The sequence below is a fragment of the Podarcis vaucheri genome (assembly GCF_965113315.1).
Source record: "Podarcis vaucheri genome assembly, chromosome: 15".
Lineage (NCBI taxonomy): Eukaryota > Metazoa > Chordata > Lepidosauria > Squamata > Lacertidae > Podarcis > Podarcis vaucheri.
This window is the reverse complement of record NC_138753.1, coordinates 27,629,997-27,647,263: the sequence shown is the minus strand read 5'-3', so window position 1 is coordinate 27,647,263 and position 17,267 is coordinate 27,629,997. Positions and strand designations below refer to the sequence as shown.

General features: G+C 47.5%; 1 protein-coding gene across 6 annotated transcripts in view; it reads right to left on the bottom strand.

Annotated features, from left to right (window-relative positions):
- Nucleotides 1–5,688: 5,688 nt before the first annotated feature.
- The window catches only part of HTR3B (5-hydroxytryptamine receptor 3B), a 29,720-nt gene continuing 18,141 nt past the window's right edge, over nt 5,689–17,267 (bottom strand). For 3 of the 6 annotated variants that reach the window (XM_082200880.1, XM_082200879.1, XM_082200878.1), the window contains exons 3-9: nt 14,024–14,068; nt 13,628–13,737; nt 12,901–13,070; nt 11,849–12,006; nt 8,391–8,601; nt 7,260–7,460; nt 5,689–6,153 (exon numbers count right to left, since the gene is read on the bottom strand). In XM_082200880.1, coding sequence (XP_082057006.1) covers nt 5,894–6,153; nt 7,260–7,460; nt 8,391–8,601; nt 11,849–12,006; nt 12,901–13,070; nt 13,628–13,737; nt 14,024–14,068 — 1,155 coding nt within the window. In that variant the 3' untranslated portion in view covers nt 5,689–5,893. Of the gene's footprint in view, nt 6,154–7,259; nt 7,461–8,390; nt 8,602–11,848; nt 12,007–12,900; nt 13,071–13,627; nt 13,738–14,023; nt 14,069–14,837; nt 14,901–14,939; nt 15,031–16,587; nt 16,893–17,267 lie in introns of those variants that run through there. The other 3 variants (XM_082200882.1, XM_082200881.1, XM_082200883.1) reach the window with 3 other exon arrangements.

Here is a 17,267-nt window from a genome sequence, read left to right as displayed (position 1 = left end):
GGCCATGCGTTGTCTTGCTAATTATGAAGCCATAAATGTCTCTTTAGGTAAATAACTCACCATAAATAGAGGTGGGCTGAGAGATGAGGAGCGAAGTGGTGGCCGCCTCAAGGCGGTCACAGTCTTGTTCTGTGGGATGTCAAAGGCACCTGTGCCAGGAAGGTGTAAACCACCCAAAGGGATGGAAGGAGCTAGCGATGGCAGGAACTTGACCCAGAGACCAGTTTATGTGCCAGAGCTTAGTGCTATGGCCACGTGATACAAAGTTATGGACCCTCAGGGATTTCCTGTATTACAGAGGGTTGGACTAGATGACTCGTGGGGTCCCTTCCAACTCTATAGTTCTATGATCCAGTGAGGGGAAGCTTCCGTCTATGATATGCACAAGTCTCTGTCCACTTCAGTTCCTCCCAGCTTCTCATTTTTGCAATCTTAACTTCAGGTATCTATATTTCCACATCAGTTTGCTTTGGGGTTTTTTTTTAATCCTCATGAAAGTTCATCAGCAAATTTCTCCTAATTGTATGTTTATGGTTTTGACTAACACACATACTTTTGCAAACAATTTTCCATAACACAATGCATTTTTGTCATTTGTTTTCAGCAATATATGCATTTTTATGCACACTTTATCCTAGTGCATACATCTCTGAACATAGTACTTGACTGGAAAACTGCAAATTTTGAAAGCGGGCTCTGCTTCAGTTCGTGCACAGTTTTGAAAAGTGCAAAAAAAATTTGGTAGGTTTGCCTTTGAACAAGAACTGAATCAAATTTATCCTGCACTGGCATGGTGTCAGTGAGCAGAGTCATAGCTTCTGTTTATCATTTTCCAGCTCTTGTTCTTCCACTTAGAGCTTGGGAGCCAAGAAAGGGAAGCCAGAATTTCATTTGCAAAAATATTGAACAAGTCAGGAAAACTAGAGAATGTTCTCAAAAATGGAAGCTGTAAGGGGGAAAGGAACATGGGGAACAGTGATGCTGTTGATATCATTTATTGAATTCAAGCTCTTGTGTACACTCTTGAAAGTGTACTACTTCCTCTGACTCTAATGGGTGAACATAACAAGAGTCATGCTAGGACAGATCGAAGTTCCATCTGGTCCCATGTCCTGGTATGACAGTAACCAGCTGGATGTTCATAGAGACGCCACAGCAGACATAGAATCATAGAATCGTAGAGTTGGAAGGGACCCTGAGGACCATTCAGTCCAACCCCCTGCAATGCAGGAATATGCAGCTGTGCCATACAGGGACAAACCTGCAACCTTGGCATTATCAACACCACATTCCAACCAACTGAGCTATACATGAAAGTTAACAGCCCTCCCCTGCTTTTTGATCCACTTTAATTGGCAATTCACAGGTATAGTGCTTCTGGATGTGGAGGTTCTGCTTCACTATCGTGGCTTCAGTCAAAGGCATCTCTTAAATCAATTACATAACTGGAGGCAAAAATCCGCCATCCCCTCTCCCCAGATAATGATGACCCGCAAAAGTTGCCTTAATTTTAAAAGCATTTTTTTCCAGGAGTGGAAGAGGCTACCCTGGCGGGCCTTTAACTTTTACGGGAGAGGGCAATGGGAGAGTGTGCACCCCCTATAGGAGAGGAGGGTTCATTGCATCAGAAGCCCAGTGTGACTAAATGAGTGCTATCTCTATCTCTCTCCCTACATCACATGACTATTGCAACATGACCAGAACTTACAAAGTTTAATATAACTCTTTTTCTCTTTTAATGTTGAGATATTTTGACATGTTTTTTTTTTTCCTGCTGAAACTCTTGCAAGGATGGAACTCCTCTGTTTCATGGCCTTTGCTATTAGCAGTTTCTGGAAGGATCCAGGACACTGGATTGCCCCCTCAAGTGCCTTTCTGCACGATCGAGATTGAGCTGACCCCTGTTTTTGTCGTTTCCATTTCTTCCGCCTGCCATATCTCCCACTTTCTTAGACTTTTACGAGGGAGCCTGGCTGAGAAAAGAAGTGCGTAATGGCTTCCAAATTTATTTGCATGGCTCTTTGGAAATCGGAATTTATTATAGCGATAAGAAAACTTTCCCAAGTCGCATTCACGTCCTTAATAATAAAAGTGAACAAGGCTAATAAATCACGTGCCCGGGGGGCAAAGCGGGGATTTGAACGGCCGTGGGATTGGAGTAAGGGATTCTACTGTATTTCATTGTTTAATTATCAACTGCGGCAGAGCCAGCATTGGGGGCATTTAATTCATGCTTTACTTTTATTTTAAAATGCTGTAGAGCAGCCTTCACCAACCTGATGCCCTCCAAAGTGTCAAATCCCATCAGTTACAGACATAGGAACGTAAGATCTTTCTGGATTAGGCCAATGGCTTCTCTAGATTAGCATCAAATTTTCACTGTGGCCAACCAGGTGCTTGTGGGAAGCCCTTAAGCAGACGCTGAGCACAAGAGCAATCTCCCTCCTGTGCTTTCCAGCAACTGGTATTCAGTATTATTGTCTCCAACCATGGAAGCAGGGCATAGGCACCATGTCTAGCAGCCATAGATGCAACTCATATCCAGAACTATAATAGCCACTACTGAGTCACCACCAGCCACCAGAAGCAGCAGAGAAATATGTCGGGGAGAAGCAGAATGCGGTTGAAGGGTGAGCGTTAGGAGGCAGAGGGCTTCTGGAATAATCAGAAGAGCTTGGCGTAGCCTCCACATCTCACCTCCTGAAGAAGTGGGATCTCGGGGTGGTCACCCGTGTTGCTGGGGTGAATCCACCAGCAGCTATTGGATAGAGAAGAACTAAATTCTAAGCCAACCTGATGTTCTTCTGCTGCTTTGTATTACAGCTGCTGGCTGTTGTCTGAAGCATCTGCTGATGCCAGGCACCTACTGGATACTAAGGAGTTGGTAGCAGAGAAGCAGGGTTGGAGACTGACATCGAAGGAGTCTCTTGGGAGAACCTGTAACAGCCAGGAGACAAGAGGCAGAGGCAGGAGAAGCTGTGGCGTTGGAGAGTGAAGAGGTAAAGGAAAAGGACCCCTGGATGGTTAAGTCTAGTCAAAGGAGATTATGTGGTTGCGGTGCTCGTCTCTCTTCAGGCCAAGGGAGCCGGCATTTGTCCACAGACAGCTTTCTGGGTGATGTGGCCAGCATAACTAAAACGCTTCTGGCACAACAGAACACCGTGACAGAAATCAAAACTCATGGAAATGCCGTTTACCTTCCCACTGCAGTGGTACCTTTTTATCTACTTGCACTGGCATGCTTTCGAACTGCTAGATTTGCAGGAGCTGGGACAGAGCAACAGGAGCTCACCCTGTCACGGGGATTCGAACCTCCGACCTTCTGATTGGCAAGCCCAAGAGGCCCAGTGGTGTAGACCACAGTGCCACCGCATCCCTAGAGTGAAGAACAGGGGCAGGAGAAGGGAGAGATAGGTCAGGCAGGTGTGTAGTCAAGGACTTCCACACCACCACCAGCTCCTTTCTCCACCTCTCCTGCTTTGCTGCCTCCCAGGACCATAGGAGGATTGAAGTGGGAGGAGCAGATGGAGTCTTTGCCTGCTTGCACACAGCTTGGATAGAGGAGATATGTAAGCCAAGGTCAGGGGCAGCGCCTCTCTGTTGTGGCAACTGCTTCATCAGGTGCACACCTGGGAGTACCTAAGAGATGCAGGACTGCAGAACACACCTTCCCTTAACTTGTAAGTGAAGAGTTAATTTGTCACTCTGGACATTCCGTGCCTGACAGCATGGTGACAGCAGGGGACCAGGTTAGGGAAAGCCATGGTAAAGTTTCTCTCCCTTCCTCCAGTCTATGAAGTCCAAGCCTGTCAATCCAACACCTCCCGCTCAGCTAAATTCACTTTGCAAAACGGCCAGTCCAGAGAGACTTCTTCTACCTGCTGCTGCTGCCTCCATTAGTGCTTAGCACTAATTGCCCATGAAATGCTCCTACCACCGCTAATGAAACGATGAGAGCGTGAGGCAGTTTTCAAACCACCTCCACCAAATAATCCCCCCTCTCCTCTTCCAACCCTCCCTTTTCCACCTCCTCCAGCTCTGGAAGAGGAGGCAAGGAAGAGGACACAGAAACCCCTCTCAGGGCCTACTTGTTAACAATGAAGGGCTCTGTGTCCCTTGTGCTAAGCCTCTGGGAATCACCAGCATCCAGCAATCGATGCAAGCTGAAAACTGTGGAATCTGATACCTCGTAGAGCAATGGTTGCTAAGCCTTCATTTTGGGCTGACAGCCAGATTCACCTTTGATTCCTCTCCTATTCCTCATCATGGCTAAAATCTGAAAAATGGACAGGCTTTGAGTCCTCAAGGGGTGCTACTGTTGCATCCCATAATGCTCCCTCCTTATCCCCTCACTGATGCCACTTCACCTAAACTTCTGATGTCCATATTTTTCCTTCTTTCACCATACCTTCATCCCTCTATCTCCCCATCATTTCGTATATCATGTTCCAAGTGAAATATGGAAAACTGAATAGTTGTGATTCCACAGAGGCCCAAACCATCTGAAGGGTTAAGGAAGGCTGCTCTATGGAAATCAGTGGAGCTAGTGACTTATGGCTAGCTGAAGTCTCGTTGGTTTTGAAACTAGTATGTTTATTGCTATAAACTTATTACAGTTCATTTCCATACATTACTGATTTCTGCAAACTCCCCCTGCCAGGAAATCCTAATGAAGTGCCACTCAAAGGGTCACCTCATTTTTCTTGATGTTCTTCACCGCATCTTAACCACGGTTGCTGAAAAAAGCCTAGGAGAGGCACTTCCATCATCCCAAATGCATTTGCATGGATCTTATGAGCAAAGTAAGCCCTGGAGATGAGGTTAATGATGCCCCATTTGATGCACTGATTGGATTGGGTTTGGGAATGATACTGCAATCATGGCTTTGTGGCGAGACATTCTATAAAGCATGACAGCCATGGAGTCAAAGAAATGCTGCCCACTTTATCTACCCCATCATGTTTTCTCCTGGGGTCCCTGAAACCCTGCTAGAAAGACCTTTGTGATGATACTAGTTTCTCAGAGAGTTGAAGGCAATATAAGAAAAGAGGGATTGTTACCTATAGCATGGACTCCAACTCCCATATCCCATTGGTTCAACTGATAGGGGCTGATAAGTCCAACAACATCTGGAGGGCATCTCATCGCCACATCTGCCCAGTACTACCCACTGTGTGTGGTCATAACCCTGAGCCCAGTAAAAAAAAAAGTGGGGAGCTGGAAGGAGAGATGAGGCAGAAGGGGCAACTAGGTATGACCTTAAACAAGTCTTGGCCATTAATATAAGAACATAACAAGAATCTGGCTGTTGGATCAGGCCAAAGGCCCACTTAGTCCAGCATTCTGTTTTCTCAGTGGCCAAACAGGTAACCGGGAGTCCTGAAGCAGGACTTGAGTGCAACCTGAGTGCAGGTTATTGTGGGGCAATAACACACATAACATCTTCTGGAAAGGAGGGACTGATGTTTGCCAGGACTGCAGCAGGAATTGAGAGGGGCTTTGAGCATTTCCTGCAGTCCTGAGGACAGCCACTTCTCAGAAATAGAAGGGAAAGCTTCAAATTCCCGCTTCACATCTGCTGTGATCCCTATGGTTATTTCTCCTATGATTATGTCTGCATATTTAATATATAATATATGCATGCATATTTAATATATAATATATGCATGCATTTAATATATAATATATGCATGCATGTTAAATTTATTTAACTAGACTAGACTAGTCAACAGAGAAAACTGAGAGAGCGCTCGAGTGCCAAAGGTGATGCCCCACATTTTAAATTGTGCTCTCCAATGCTGTAAGTGGGCATAATGATTTGACTGGGAATGTCATTTAAGATGCCCACATGGCTATTCTTCAGTGCCATGTTGGACTGCCTTGTCAGCTGCCCCTACTGGGAGCTCCACGTCCCCCAGAGAGAACCCATTGTGACTGCATACACAGCCAGCACTAAAAGATAGGCCCGGAACAGTAGTTTGTCAAGCTTGTTTGCAAGAGAGAGCCAGTCGCCATCCACTTTGGCAGCAACGCCTAGGGCACGAAAGTGGGAGCTGATGGGGAGGAGTTCTCTTCGGATCTTCTCCATTGGGGGTGTGGCTGTCCCAGTGGCATGGTCTTTTACAGATGAGCCTTCCCAAGCCAAGGGTATCCCTGCAGAAAGACAGAAGCACTTCATCATGTTGGAAGAAGAGATGAATGAGGGCTTGCTTCACTTTCATTCCTAACATAACCCCTTCTTACAACTCAGTCCTGGGCAGGCATAGTTCCTTGTTGACCTCATGCATTGGACTGGATGACCCTCGGAGTGCCTTCTAAGACTACAATTCTAGAGTTTTACGTACAGATCTATGAGGTTTGTGCTTGGACAGTCCTTAAGAACATAAGCAGAGCCGTGGGAGGTCAGACCAATGAGCCCACCTAGTTCAGTCTTTCCCAGTATGGTATCCTCCAGATATTTTGGTGTATAACTCCCATCAGTCCATGCTGCCTGGGGCTCATGGGATTCATTGTCCAAAATATCTGGATGTTACCAGGCTGGGAAACTCTGCTCTAGATTCAAGCTGGTTCCCCACAGATGCTTCCTAAAACCCTACAAGTAGGGCAGAGTGAAGGCACAGCTATCCTTCATCATTGCTCCTCCACAGTGTTTGAGACGTAGGCTGCCTCTAAAGTTTCAATATAGGCACCATGGCTAATTGCTATTGGTAGACCTATTCTCTTTCTTGAAGTTGCTCCATCCTCTTCTACAGTGGTACCTCTGGATGCAAATGGGATCCATTCCAGAGCCCCGTTTGCATCCTGAAGAGAACGCAACCTGCGTCTGCGTGTCGTGTCTGCACGTGCGTGGGTCGCTGCTTCTGCACATGCGTGTGATGTCATTTTGAGCATCTGCACATGCACGAGTGGTGAAACCCGGAAGTAACACGTTCCGTTACTTCTGGGTCGCCGCGGAGCGCAACCCGAAAACGCTCAACCTGAAGCAACTTTAGCCTGAGGTATGACTGTAAAGACATTTAAGCCAAAGGCTATTGCTCCATCTTGTGGCAGTGAGTTCCACAAATTAATGATGAATTGTGTGAAGAAGGGCTTTTGTATGCCTGTAATCCATCAGCAGTTAGTGTTATGGGCTGACACACACATCCTCTGCTCCGGTTCTAGTTTCGTGAGGTGTGGGTGGGAAGACCTCATTTCTATCCACTTTCTTATAGTTTTATAAACTCGTTTTCTGTCTCCTGTTACTTCTTGGCCTTCTGTACCTGCAGCAGTGCCAGCTTTTTCTCCTGCGCTCCTAGCTGCCTTGGCATTTTCACCCACAGCGTCAACAGCGTTCCTGCAGCAGTAAGAAGCAAAGGGCTTATCCCGTGTGCAGTCATCACCCAAGTGGAGGAATTTGATGAGGAAGATGGATTTGGATAGGCTGAGGACCAGCAGAGCCATGCAGATGGTGAAGAAGGCACCTGAGACGGGGGTAAGAGGAGGAGGAGATACTTGTGAACCATTGGGATTGCTATGATCCAGCACACAGAGCCCATATTAAGGGACTTCTCCAATGAGGATGATGACCACAAGCCATAGGCACTTATCCAGAGACTCTTGCATTGCCCCTGATCTATCAGGTATGGGGGCGGAGTCAGTGAACTCAGTGAACTGGCTGAGGTGCTTTGTTCTCTGCACTACAGGGCAGCTAGTAAAACCAGCTGGCCAGCTCCTTGATAACGGAAGCCTGGCCAGGTTAGCTGATCCAGGGAGTCACATGGAGCCCTGCTGCTCTTATCTAACAGCTGCTTCAGGCTTGGCTCCCCAGCAACTCACCTAGAGAACCTGCTGCCCAGCCACTTGCCTGCCTTGGGCTAGGTTGGCACTGCTCTATCACCATTGGTTTACAACCTCAGTGAGAACTTTGATGCCTGCTTTGCATTCCTTGCTTCCTACTGTATGCCCTCTAAAGGCTTGTACAGAAACAGGACAGGCACACAAGAACACACACCTGAAGCATTGTGGGATACTTCCCAAGAGGGGCTGCCTGTGTTTTGAGACCCACTTTAGCCAAGGCTACTGCTGCAGAAAAGCTCATTTGGCACCCATGCATTTTGCCTGCAGCAGAAGATTGGTTTTCTGCTGTGACTTATTTTGGTGCAATCACAACCCGCTCCTATTGTCCTGGTAATAGTGCAGTGGCTGGAAGAATGAGCTCTGTACCTCCTGGTGCTCCAGTTAGAATATTGCCCCTGCTGGGTAAACCACAACCTCACTGCCTCAGTGCCTTCACCTGCAATATGGGCATAATACTATACCTTTTCAGAATTACCCCATTACACGTGTGAAACAATACAAACCCTTGTGCTATTAAGTTATACTCATATTAGTGGTACCCTGTTTCCACTCACTGATCAGAGATGTGCCAATCCCAGTGCTTGGCAGCTCATCTGACATGTTGACTTTGAAGAGAGTGTAACCAACCAGCACGCTGGTTTTGAATGTTATCCTTGTTCCAGAATTCGGGGGCAGGTAGAAACTACCCAGGTCCACAACGAGCAGGAAGATGCTGGGAATCAGCAAGCTGACCACGTAGAGCAGGGGACGTCTGGTGATAACAATCTGGAGGAATCAGATGGAGAGAGAGGGCTGGCAATTAATGAAACTTCAGAGATAAGGAATTTATACTGCCTCTGGGGGCAGTGATCTATCTTTCTCTACTGTTCTGCCTCAGCTGACCCACTGGGCCACAATGGTGACACCAGTTTCCTTAAGGGCATAAGAGGCCCATCAAGTTCACGTGCTTCTGGAAAGCCCGCTCCTGCTATTGCTCCCTAGAGACTGATATCCAGGGACCTCTGAACTTGGTTCTTCTGTATAATAGCTGTTCCACTTGCTTTTAGTGCAGACAGTACAAGTCAGATGTGGCATCCAAAACAGAAAAGGCAGCTTGTTATACATTTCTCCAATCCATGCTGTTCTGTACTAAATTCAGTTGCTTACACAGATGTGCCAAAGTTTGTGATGGAGTTATTCTAGAGAGTTCTGTTCACAATTCTGCTGTTGTTGTTGCAGCTGTTGTTACATTTATATCCCTTCTTGTCTTGAACTGGATCTCAAAGTGGTGTACATAGTTATCCTCAAAACAGCCCTGTGAGGGAGGGGGGACTGAGAGATTGGCCCAAGATCACCAATGAGCTTCATGGCTGAGTTGGGGCTGGCATCATGGTCTGACACTTTAACCACACTGGTTGGCCTAGGAAACATGGGAGGGAGGAGAGAGCAATGCTGACGTTGGTCACTAGCTACCAGTTCCTTATTTCATTGAGAATTGGAAAAACCACAAAATTTTGTGTTGATTGAAAGCTTATGTAGTATCAAACCCACAAATAAGCTTTGCTTGGCCCTAGACAGCATCTCTAAAAGCAGAGACATCACCTTGCCAACAAAGGTCCGTATAGTTAAAGCCATGGTTTTCCCAGTAGTGATGTATGGAAGTGAGAGCTGGACCATAAAGAAGGCTGATCGCCGAAGAATTGATGCTTTTGAATTATGGTGTTGGAGGAGACTCTTGAGAGTCCCATGGACTGCAAGAAGAGCAAACCTATCCATTCTGAAGGACATCAGCCCTGAGTGCTCACTGGAAGGACAGATCATGAGGCTCCAATACTTTGGCCACCTCATGAGAAGAGAAGACTCCCTGGAAAAGACCCTGATGTTGGGAAAGATGGGGGGCACAAGGAGAAGGGGACAACAGAGGACGAGATGGTTGGACAGTGTTCTCAAAGCTACCAACATGAGTCTGACCAAACTGTGGGAGGCAGTGGAAGACAGGAGTGCCTGGCGTACTCTGGTCCATGGAGTCACAAAGAGTCAGACAAGACTAAATGACTAAACAACAACAACAACATACCATATTCCTCCACAAGTGGGAGCCTGATTCCTTTGAGAGGCACAATTGTTTTCTCCAGTCAAAACCATTGTGTCTGTCGAATGCTCAGAAATTTGAGATGACCCCACACGGCGATTTCAAATGAGGACTGTGGGGTATGAACTCCTCAATAGGATTCGGGCCACCCTGCATAAAACATCCTCACCGGGAACTGGTATTGGCCAATGGCAGCAGCATGTTCCTTCAGAATCTCCAGCTCTTTTCTGGGCAGGGTTTTGTGGAGGTGTCCATGGTCCTGAACTGCAACCTATGATTCTCTCAGCAACCAAATCCTTCCCTTCCCATCCTGCCTAACAGGCGATGGAGCTCGTTGCCTTTAAATTCCCCAGCACAAGGAAGGAAGCAAAAAGAGGAGAGCGCTTTCGATTTAGTCGTGTTTGCCATTAGACACCCTTCAGGTGCTAGCGATATTATGCCACCATTTCATTATCCATTAACGCCAGGTAATAATAATAAGTACACAAAAGGTATTTGCAGCCCATTGGCGCTAATGAAGGGAATCAATCTCATTTGGTGCCCGTTCAGCAGCTGCAGGCTGGAGATGGAATATTATCCAAGGTTAGGTGCCAACTGTCTTGCTGGCGGAGGACCCCACCAGCACTCAGTCTTGCCTAGCTGCCTTCATGAGGCGAATGGGGGCCGACCGTCAGACACAGCTTTGCAGCTGAAGCTGGAACCTTTCCCTTCTCATTTATTCAGCAAAGAAGCACCAGATAACGGTAAGTTTGTAGATTCTGTGCGAAGGTAGCATTTCCTGTGCTGGAGTGAGGAGGGTTGAAATGCTGAGTGTGTGTGCTGAATTTGTGGTGAATGTCCATGTATGGTAATGGTGTGTGGTTTGTTTGTGCCATGGCCACTGCAGACATGTGACACTTGAAGTCAGTGCTGTAGCTATGGGGGCTAGCTGGGTTTTTTGCCCTGGGTGAAGCCTCCATTGAGGCTCTCAGCCTGTGTGTGTGTGTGTGTGTGTGTGTGTATAAATGTGCATAGGTAAAGGTAAAGGGACCCCTGGCCATTAGGTCCAGTCATAGCCGACTCTGGGGTTGCGGCGCTCTTCTCACTTTATTGGCCGAGGGAGCCATGTGGCCAGCATGACCAAGCCGCTTCTGGCAAACCAGAGCAGCGCACGGAAACACCGTTTACCTTCCCGCCAGAGTGGTACCTATTTATCTACTTGTACTTTGCCATGCTTTCGAACTGCTAGGTGGGCAGGAACAGGGACCAAGAAATGGGAGCTCACCCCGTCGTGGGGATGCAAACCGCCGACCTTCTGATCAGCAAGTCCTAGGCTCTATGGTTTAACCCACAGTGCCACCTGTGTCCCTTATAAATAGCGGGGTGCCAAACTGGGAGTTTGACCCAGGTGAAATAAGGCCTCTGCAGCACAGTCATTTGAAGAAGCAAACAGGAAGAGTGAAGAGGAGGATGGAAGAATTGGAAGACAGAAGCAGAAGAAGCATGAAGAAAGAAGAACCAGGAAGATCTTTACTAGGTGCAAACCAAATTTCTCTTACTTCCTAGCACTGAATCACATTACACGCCAATTGGAAATCTTGGGTTCCTAACAATTATCACATCACTGCTGATTTCAAAGTTAAAAAATGTATTTTTATTCCACCCTGTACCCATGGGGCACTCAGAGCAACTTCACAATGTGAGGATTATTATTATTTAATCAAATGCAAAAGTGTCATTTAAAAAACACAACTATAAATGAATGAACAGCAACCATCTAAACTGCAATACAAAAACCAGGCAACAGTAAAGCTGAAGGACCAGGTTTAGCCAGGAAGCCTTTGTGAACAAGAGATGAGTACAAGAACAAGAGGACATGGGGGCATTAAATGATGCCATTAAGGGAAGAGAAAGCCAGAGGAGAGGATAGAGTGACCAGGTCACAATGTTCCAGGTACTCACATGAAACCGAATCTGAGCAATGCTCCCAGTCTGAGTTTGCAGGATACGCCGCTCAGAGAGCACAGAGACCAACTCCCATTCTCCATCATTTAGAAACAACTTCTGGTCACTCTTGATCTCCTCATATCTCCTCCAAAAAGCAAGATCCACATCCTGAACTAAAAAGGATGCAGTGGAAAAAATGACAAAACTATTAGTCATGCACATTTAAGATCAAGTCCAGTGGTGAACAAAATGTTACGTTACAGCCTCACTGCACATTTAAAGCACATTGCAACACCCAAAGATTCCTAGGAACTGTAGTTCACCCCCCCACACACACACAGAAGTACAATTCCTCTGCAAACTAAACTTCCTATGATTATTTTCCAGTAATGTGGAGAACTCAGAGGGAGCAAACAGAGTCAAGAAATTAGTTCTCATGATGGAGAGAAGCCAGTCTGTGGCTACCTATCATTCCAAGGTATATCTCCTTGCCCCTTCCCACTCAGAGCCAACTCTTGTCCTGCAAAGTAAGGCAAACATGAAGCAAAATAGAGGCAGCCTGTATCCGACACAAGAGTCTAGTCTCCTAGTTGTTAGAAGAGCAATCAATCCTGCCCCAAAAACCTGTTTGGGGGCTTGGATTCTCTCAGTTGAGAGGCATCTCATCTGGTCTGACCAGACTCCCTGTAGTTCCTCCCTTTGGCCAGCACTGGGTGGTGGTGGTGTTGTAAAAGCAATGATGGAAACAGAGGAAGCTGCCTCAGACCATTGGTTCATCTAGCACCGTATTGCCTACACCAGTGTTCTTCAACCTTGAGTCCCCAGATGTCGGTAGACTATAATAACCATCAGCCCTGGCCATGGGTGAAGCTAACTGTGGATGATGGGAGTTGTAGTCTAGGAACATCTAGGGGCTCAAGGTTGAATAAGTGGCTCTCTCAGTCCTACCTAGAGATGCTGGGGATTGAACCTGGGACCTTCTGCATGCAAGGCAGGTGCTCTACCACTGAGCTACATATTTCCCCCCTAATAACACCCAGTCCCTGGGTTCAGAAGTCCTGACTCACCTGTGTGCAAAGCACTGCTGAAAGTCAGGCTGCAGTTCTGTGTGTCAAATGGGAAAGTGTACATTTCCAGGATGCATGCGGACACCACCTGCATGGGTTTGTAATTCTTGATCACGCCACTGGCATTCAAGTAGACAAATGGGAGATCTGGGGATTTGCTGGCATCCACGCTATATCAGGAAGAGAGAGAGAGAGCAGAGGGTCAGCCCATGATGTATTGTACATTACCAGGGAACACTATTTCCATTGCTAAATATTGCATCTTTTGTTCAGGCATGGGTGACATTTGTAGCCTCAGAGCTTGGAAAGTAGGGAATGGAACAACTCCCCTCTGAGTTACTCCATTCCTTACTTCCCAAGTTCTGAGGCAAGAACTGTCACTCATGAGTTGTCAAATGTCCCCTCTGAGTTGTTCCATTCCCTTGATCCTTTTGGTTCCTCCTTCCTTCCTTCCTTCCTTCCTTCCTTCCTTCCTTCCTTCCTTCCATTCTCTCTCTCTTTCTTTCTCTTTTTCTCTTTCTCTTTCCCATATATCTGCAGTAGGCCTCCAAGGCGGTTAAAACCAATAAACCATATTTATTACTATAATATAATAAAATGCCACTGAAAAGCAACAATATCAAAACATCTTCAGCTTAACAACTGCAGCCCGAGGTGAAACCTACTTGAGAGAAGTTTATGAGACCCTGAGTCACCATCATCTCAAACCAACAAGGTCCACACTTACGATTCACCAACAATAATATCAGGAGCCCAGATGCGGAGAATGGGCAAAGAGATTTCTTGGATCCCATCATAACGACTGGAATTCCAAGTGAGATACTCATCCTTCCAGATCTGCAAAAGAGAGAAAGGAGCATGTCTAGCTATTTCTAAACTGTACTGAAGTCAAATGTATCATGATGGGAGCTGAGAAGCATCTGTTTGGTTTTTGGTTAGAGAAGTGGGGGAAATGGGTGGGGGGTTGAATTTAAAAGTGGGGGGGAGAGGGCCACTTGGGTTATTAGGGAGGTCTGGCTTACTAACAATTAACAGCAGGAGTACCATCTCATACAGGAAGGATATGGAAGCTGTGGCCCTCCAGATGGGGGGACACCATCAGCCCCAGTCAGTATTGTCTTACCTGCCGATACCAAATGCTTGTTGTCAGTTTTTGATTCTGAGCATCCTGGAAAGGAAAAAGATGTAAATTGTGCAAATCATGCAGATAACAACAATCATTATGATGGAAGACAGTGGAATCAGGAAGTTATCATTGTTGCACATTTGCCAAGAGAGTTAAACAGGTTTTGCCTATTGTTAAATAGGATGTTTTCATGTGGCTTCAAATCATCTCCATCCCTGTCTCTCCCATTGCAAATTCAAACAGTATGACTTGCATGGAACTAGATCCACTTAGGTGTTCTAGGGACATGGCTCAAGAGCCCAGCTGGTGTTGGACATGGGACCCAAGCCATGCCAGAGCGGGGTGGAACTCTTTTGCCTCTGTCTGTCTCTGGTCAAAGGTTGGAACTGCAGGGAGACCAGCCTGAGATTCTCTTAAGAGCAGTAGGTCAGAGCAGGTCATATGTTACTTTATGGCTTTCCTACAGGAGGGATAGAGAACCAGGGACCCTCTGGACATTGTTAGACTCTAACTCAGGGGTCGGCCACATGAGGCCCATGGGCCACAAGCAGCCCATGGGGTCGTTTAACCGGCCCATGGACCCCTGCCGCCGGCTCGGTCGGCTCTTGTGCACCACACTAAACTGGCGCGGAGAAGAGTGGGGGCTGGAAGGAGCACCGGAAATAGCATTTGCACATGCGTGCACACACACAAACACACACACACTGGTCCACTGCAGCGTCTGCAAGACCGTGAACCAGCCCAAGCCACAAAAACTTTGCCAACCCTTGCTCTAACTCCCAGCATCCCCAGCAACTAGTGTGGTCAGAACTTGGGGGTGATAGAAGTTGCATCTGGAGGTCCACATATGTTCCTGAACCTTGTTCTGGGTTAGGATTTTATGCACGTTTAAGCAATGAGGAAAGAGCTTTGCCTGTTTCTTGTGCTGGCTAGAATTATTCTGCCTTATCTCATCGCTGCCTTGCCCCATCTCTAGATTTGCAGGAGCTGCACCTGGAATCCAGCTAAGAAAGAATAAGGGGAACCAATCAATTTTGCCAAATGGACAACTCTCTGGAGGCCCATCTCCATCACTGTCTTCTCCTACACCTGGCTGACGCTGTTTTGTTGACCCTCAACTCTCAGGTACCCCCCTCTGTCTGCTGCTCCTTACAGTAAATTACCATTGACAAAATGGCACACCGCTGCCGGCTGTTGACACTATAAACGAATCACCCATCTCTCCCTCCCTACCACCCTAATTAGTTACTCTGACATTAATCAGGTTGCTAAGAATAATGCATATTCTCTACAAAAGCAGGGCTTTAAAACTGGGCAGCGTTGATTGCCTTCTTCTCTGGAAGGTTCACAGTTTGGAAGCATCCCTTCCTAGCAAAGAGAATAACAGAGAAATAATTGCAAGGGGGGGTGAGAGAGATATTTTGCCATTGTGCTGGTGAAATGGCTACCATATTCCATGCATGCTCGGGCCGAGAGGAAAGGGAGGGGGCAACTCAGAAAATATTTTGAAGTTTAAAAATGGTAGTCCCACTTTCCAAAGAACCCTGCCACAGTCCACACACACTTATAGCCTCGCAAGCAGCAGGATGCTTATTCAAGGACACACTTCAGCCCTGCAGAAGCACTCAAGGAGGGCATGAATGGGGCTGGTAAGGGGTGTGGCCCTAGGGAAAGGAGGGGCAGCTTGGGGAGAGATCCTGATGGCCAGACAGAGCGGGTTGGAGGGCTGGATTTGGCTCGCAGGCCTGAGATTCCCCACCCCTGATTTAAGTCTTCTTATGCATACCCCCACATTGTATGAACAGCTAATTCTTATCCCCATCTCTGCTTCCAGCACCTTTCCTGCTTATCAGTGCTGTATCAGCACTCTTTGCTTTGGGCAGCCCATTGGCTGTTGACGTTCCCTCCATCCCTAGTGCCAGAGTTGAGGGAGTTGTGGAGGGGGGGGGAGTCAGAAAGTAAAACTTGACTCCCCTTCAGAGTTTTCCTCCATGCCAGCTGGCCAATATAATTGCTTCTCTCGTTGTGCCATTTGAAACTATTCCTTCCTCTCTCGCTTTGGGTGTACATGTACGGATCCCCTTCCATCTTGCTTGTTAAAAGCAAAGGATATTTGGGAGAATTGGAATTCATTAGTCTCCCTAACATAGGAAGCCTACTTTAGTCTTAAATTGGTGGTTAGCAAACATGCAGATAATTCCTCCGCATTCTTATTTATCTTTCCCCCAGTTCGGCATCCTGTTGTAACAGCTGCCTCGGCGTCTGTCTGGGAAGCTCTAAGTCAGTGGAGTGGAAGACGGAGGTGCGTGGAATTCGGCACTGACGAAACTCAATCTAAACAAATTGGAGCTCTTTCTCCGTTGACTAGATTATCGGTCTAATCAGATTTCCCCAAGGCCCTCCTAATAACTGGAGAGTCTCAGACTGCTCCCCGCCTTTTATGTGCGCGGAACAGGAGGCAAAAGATCAACAAAAGGAGTCGCAGGCGACAGGGAAGATGGGGCGGGAGCACTTTGCGTGCCGCAATGCCTGCCGAATAGCTCCTCTATTAGCGTGCACACCTGCCGAGGCCTGGGAGGCATCGAGCGCTCTTGCCGAGCCAGCGGCGGCGTCTGACAACGGCGATTACACAGCCAAATCTCTCCTCTGATCACCGGGGGGTACAAATACGGTCGCCATCCGTGTAAGTTGATCGTACAAAACAAAATGAGCAAAGTCAGTCCCTTGCAAGCTCTGGGCCTTGTGGAGCCACTGTGCTTTCCATCTTATGGGCATGGGGATCTGCCTGATATGGAGCCAGACAAAAGCGAAGTCTGCCTAGCTCAGTACAGTGGTAGCCTCTGAAGTCGAAAGGAATTCATTCCGGAAGTCCGTTCAACTTCCAAAACGTTCAGAAACCAAAGCCAGTGGCAGAGGAGCCCTCTCCGGCAACCAGGGCAGGATGCAGAGGGGTGGGGTGAACCACCCAGTGGCACATGCACGGCGACTGTACGGACTGCGCATGTGCGGCATCCAGTACAGAGTGTGCATGCGCGGCAGCCCATACGGTCGCAGTGCGAGAGGCAGCCCGTACAGACACCCGTATGGACAGTGCGCAAGAGTGGCAGCCCGTACAGTCACCGTGTGAGAGCAGCAGCCCATATGGACACTGTGTGAGCGGCGCCCATATGGACTGCATGCACCCTCAGCTGCTCTTCAGCTGGGGGGAGGCGGGGGCCATCTTGTCACTCCCCAGAGTGGC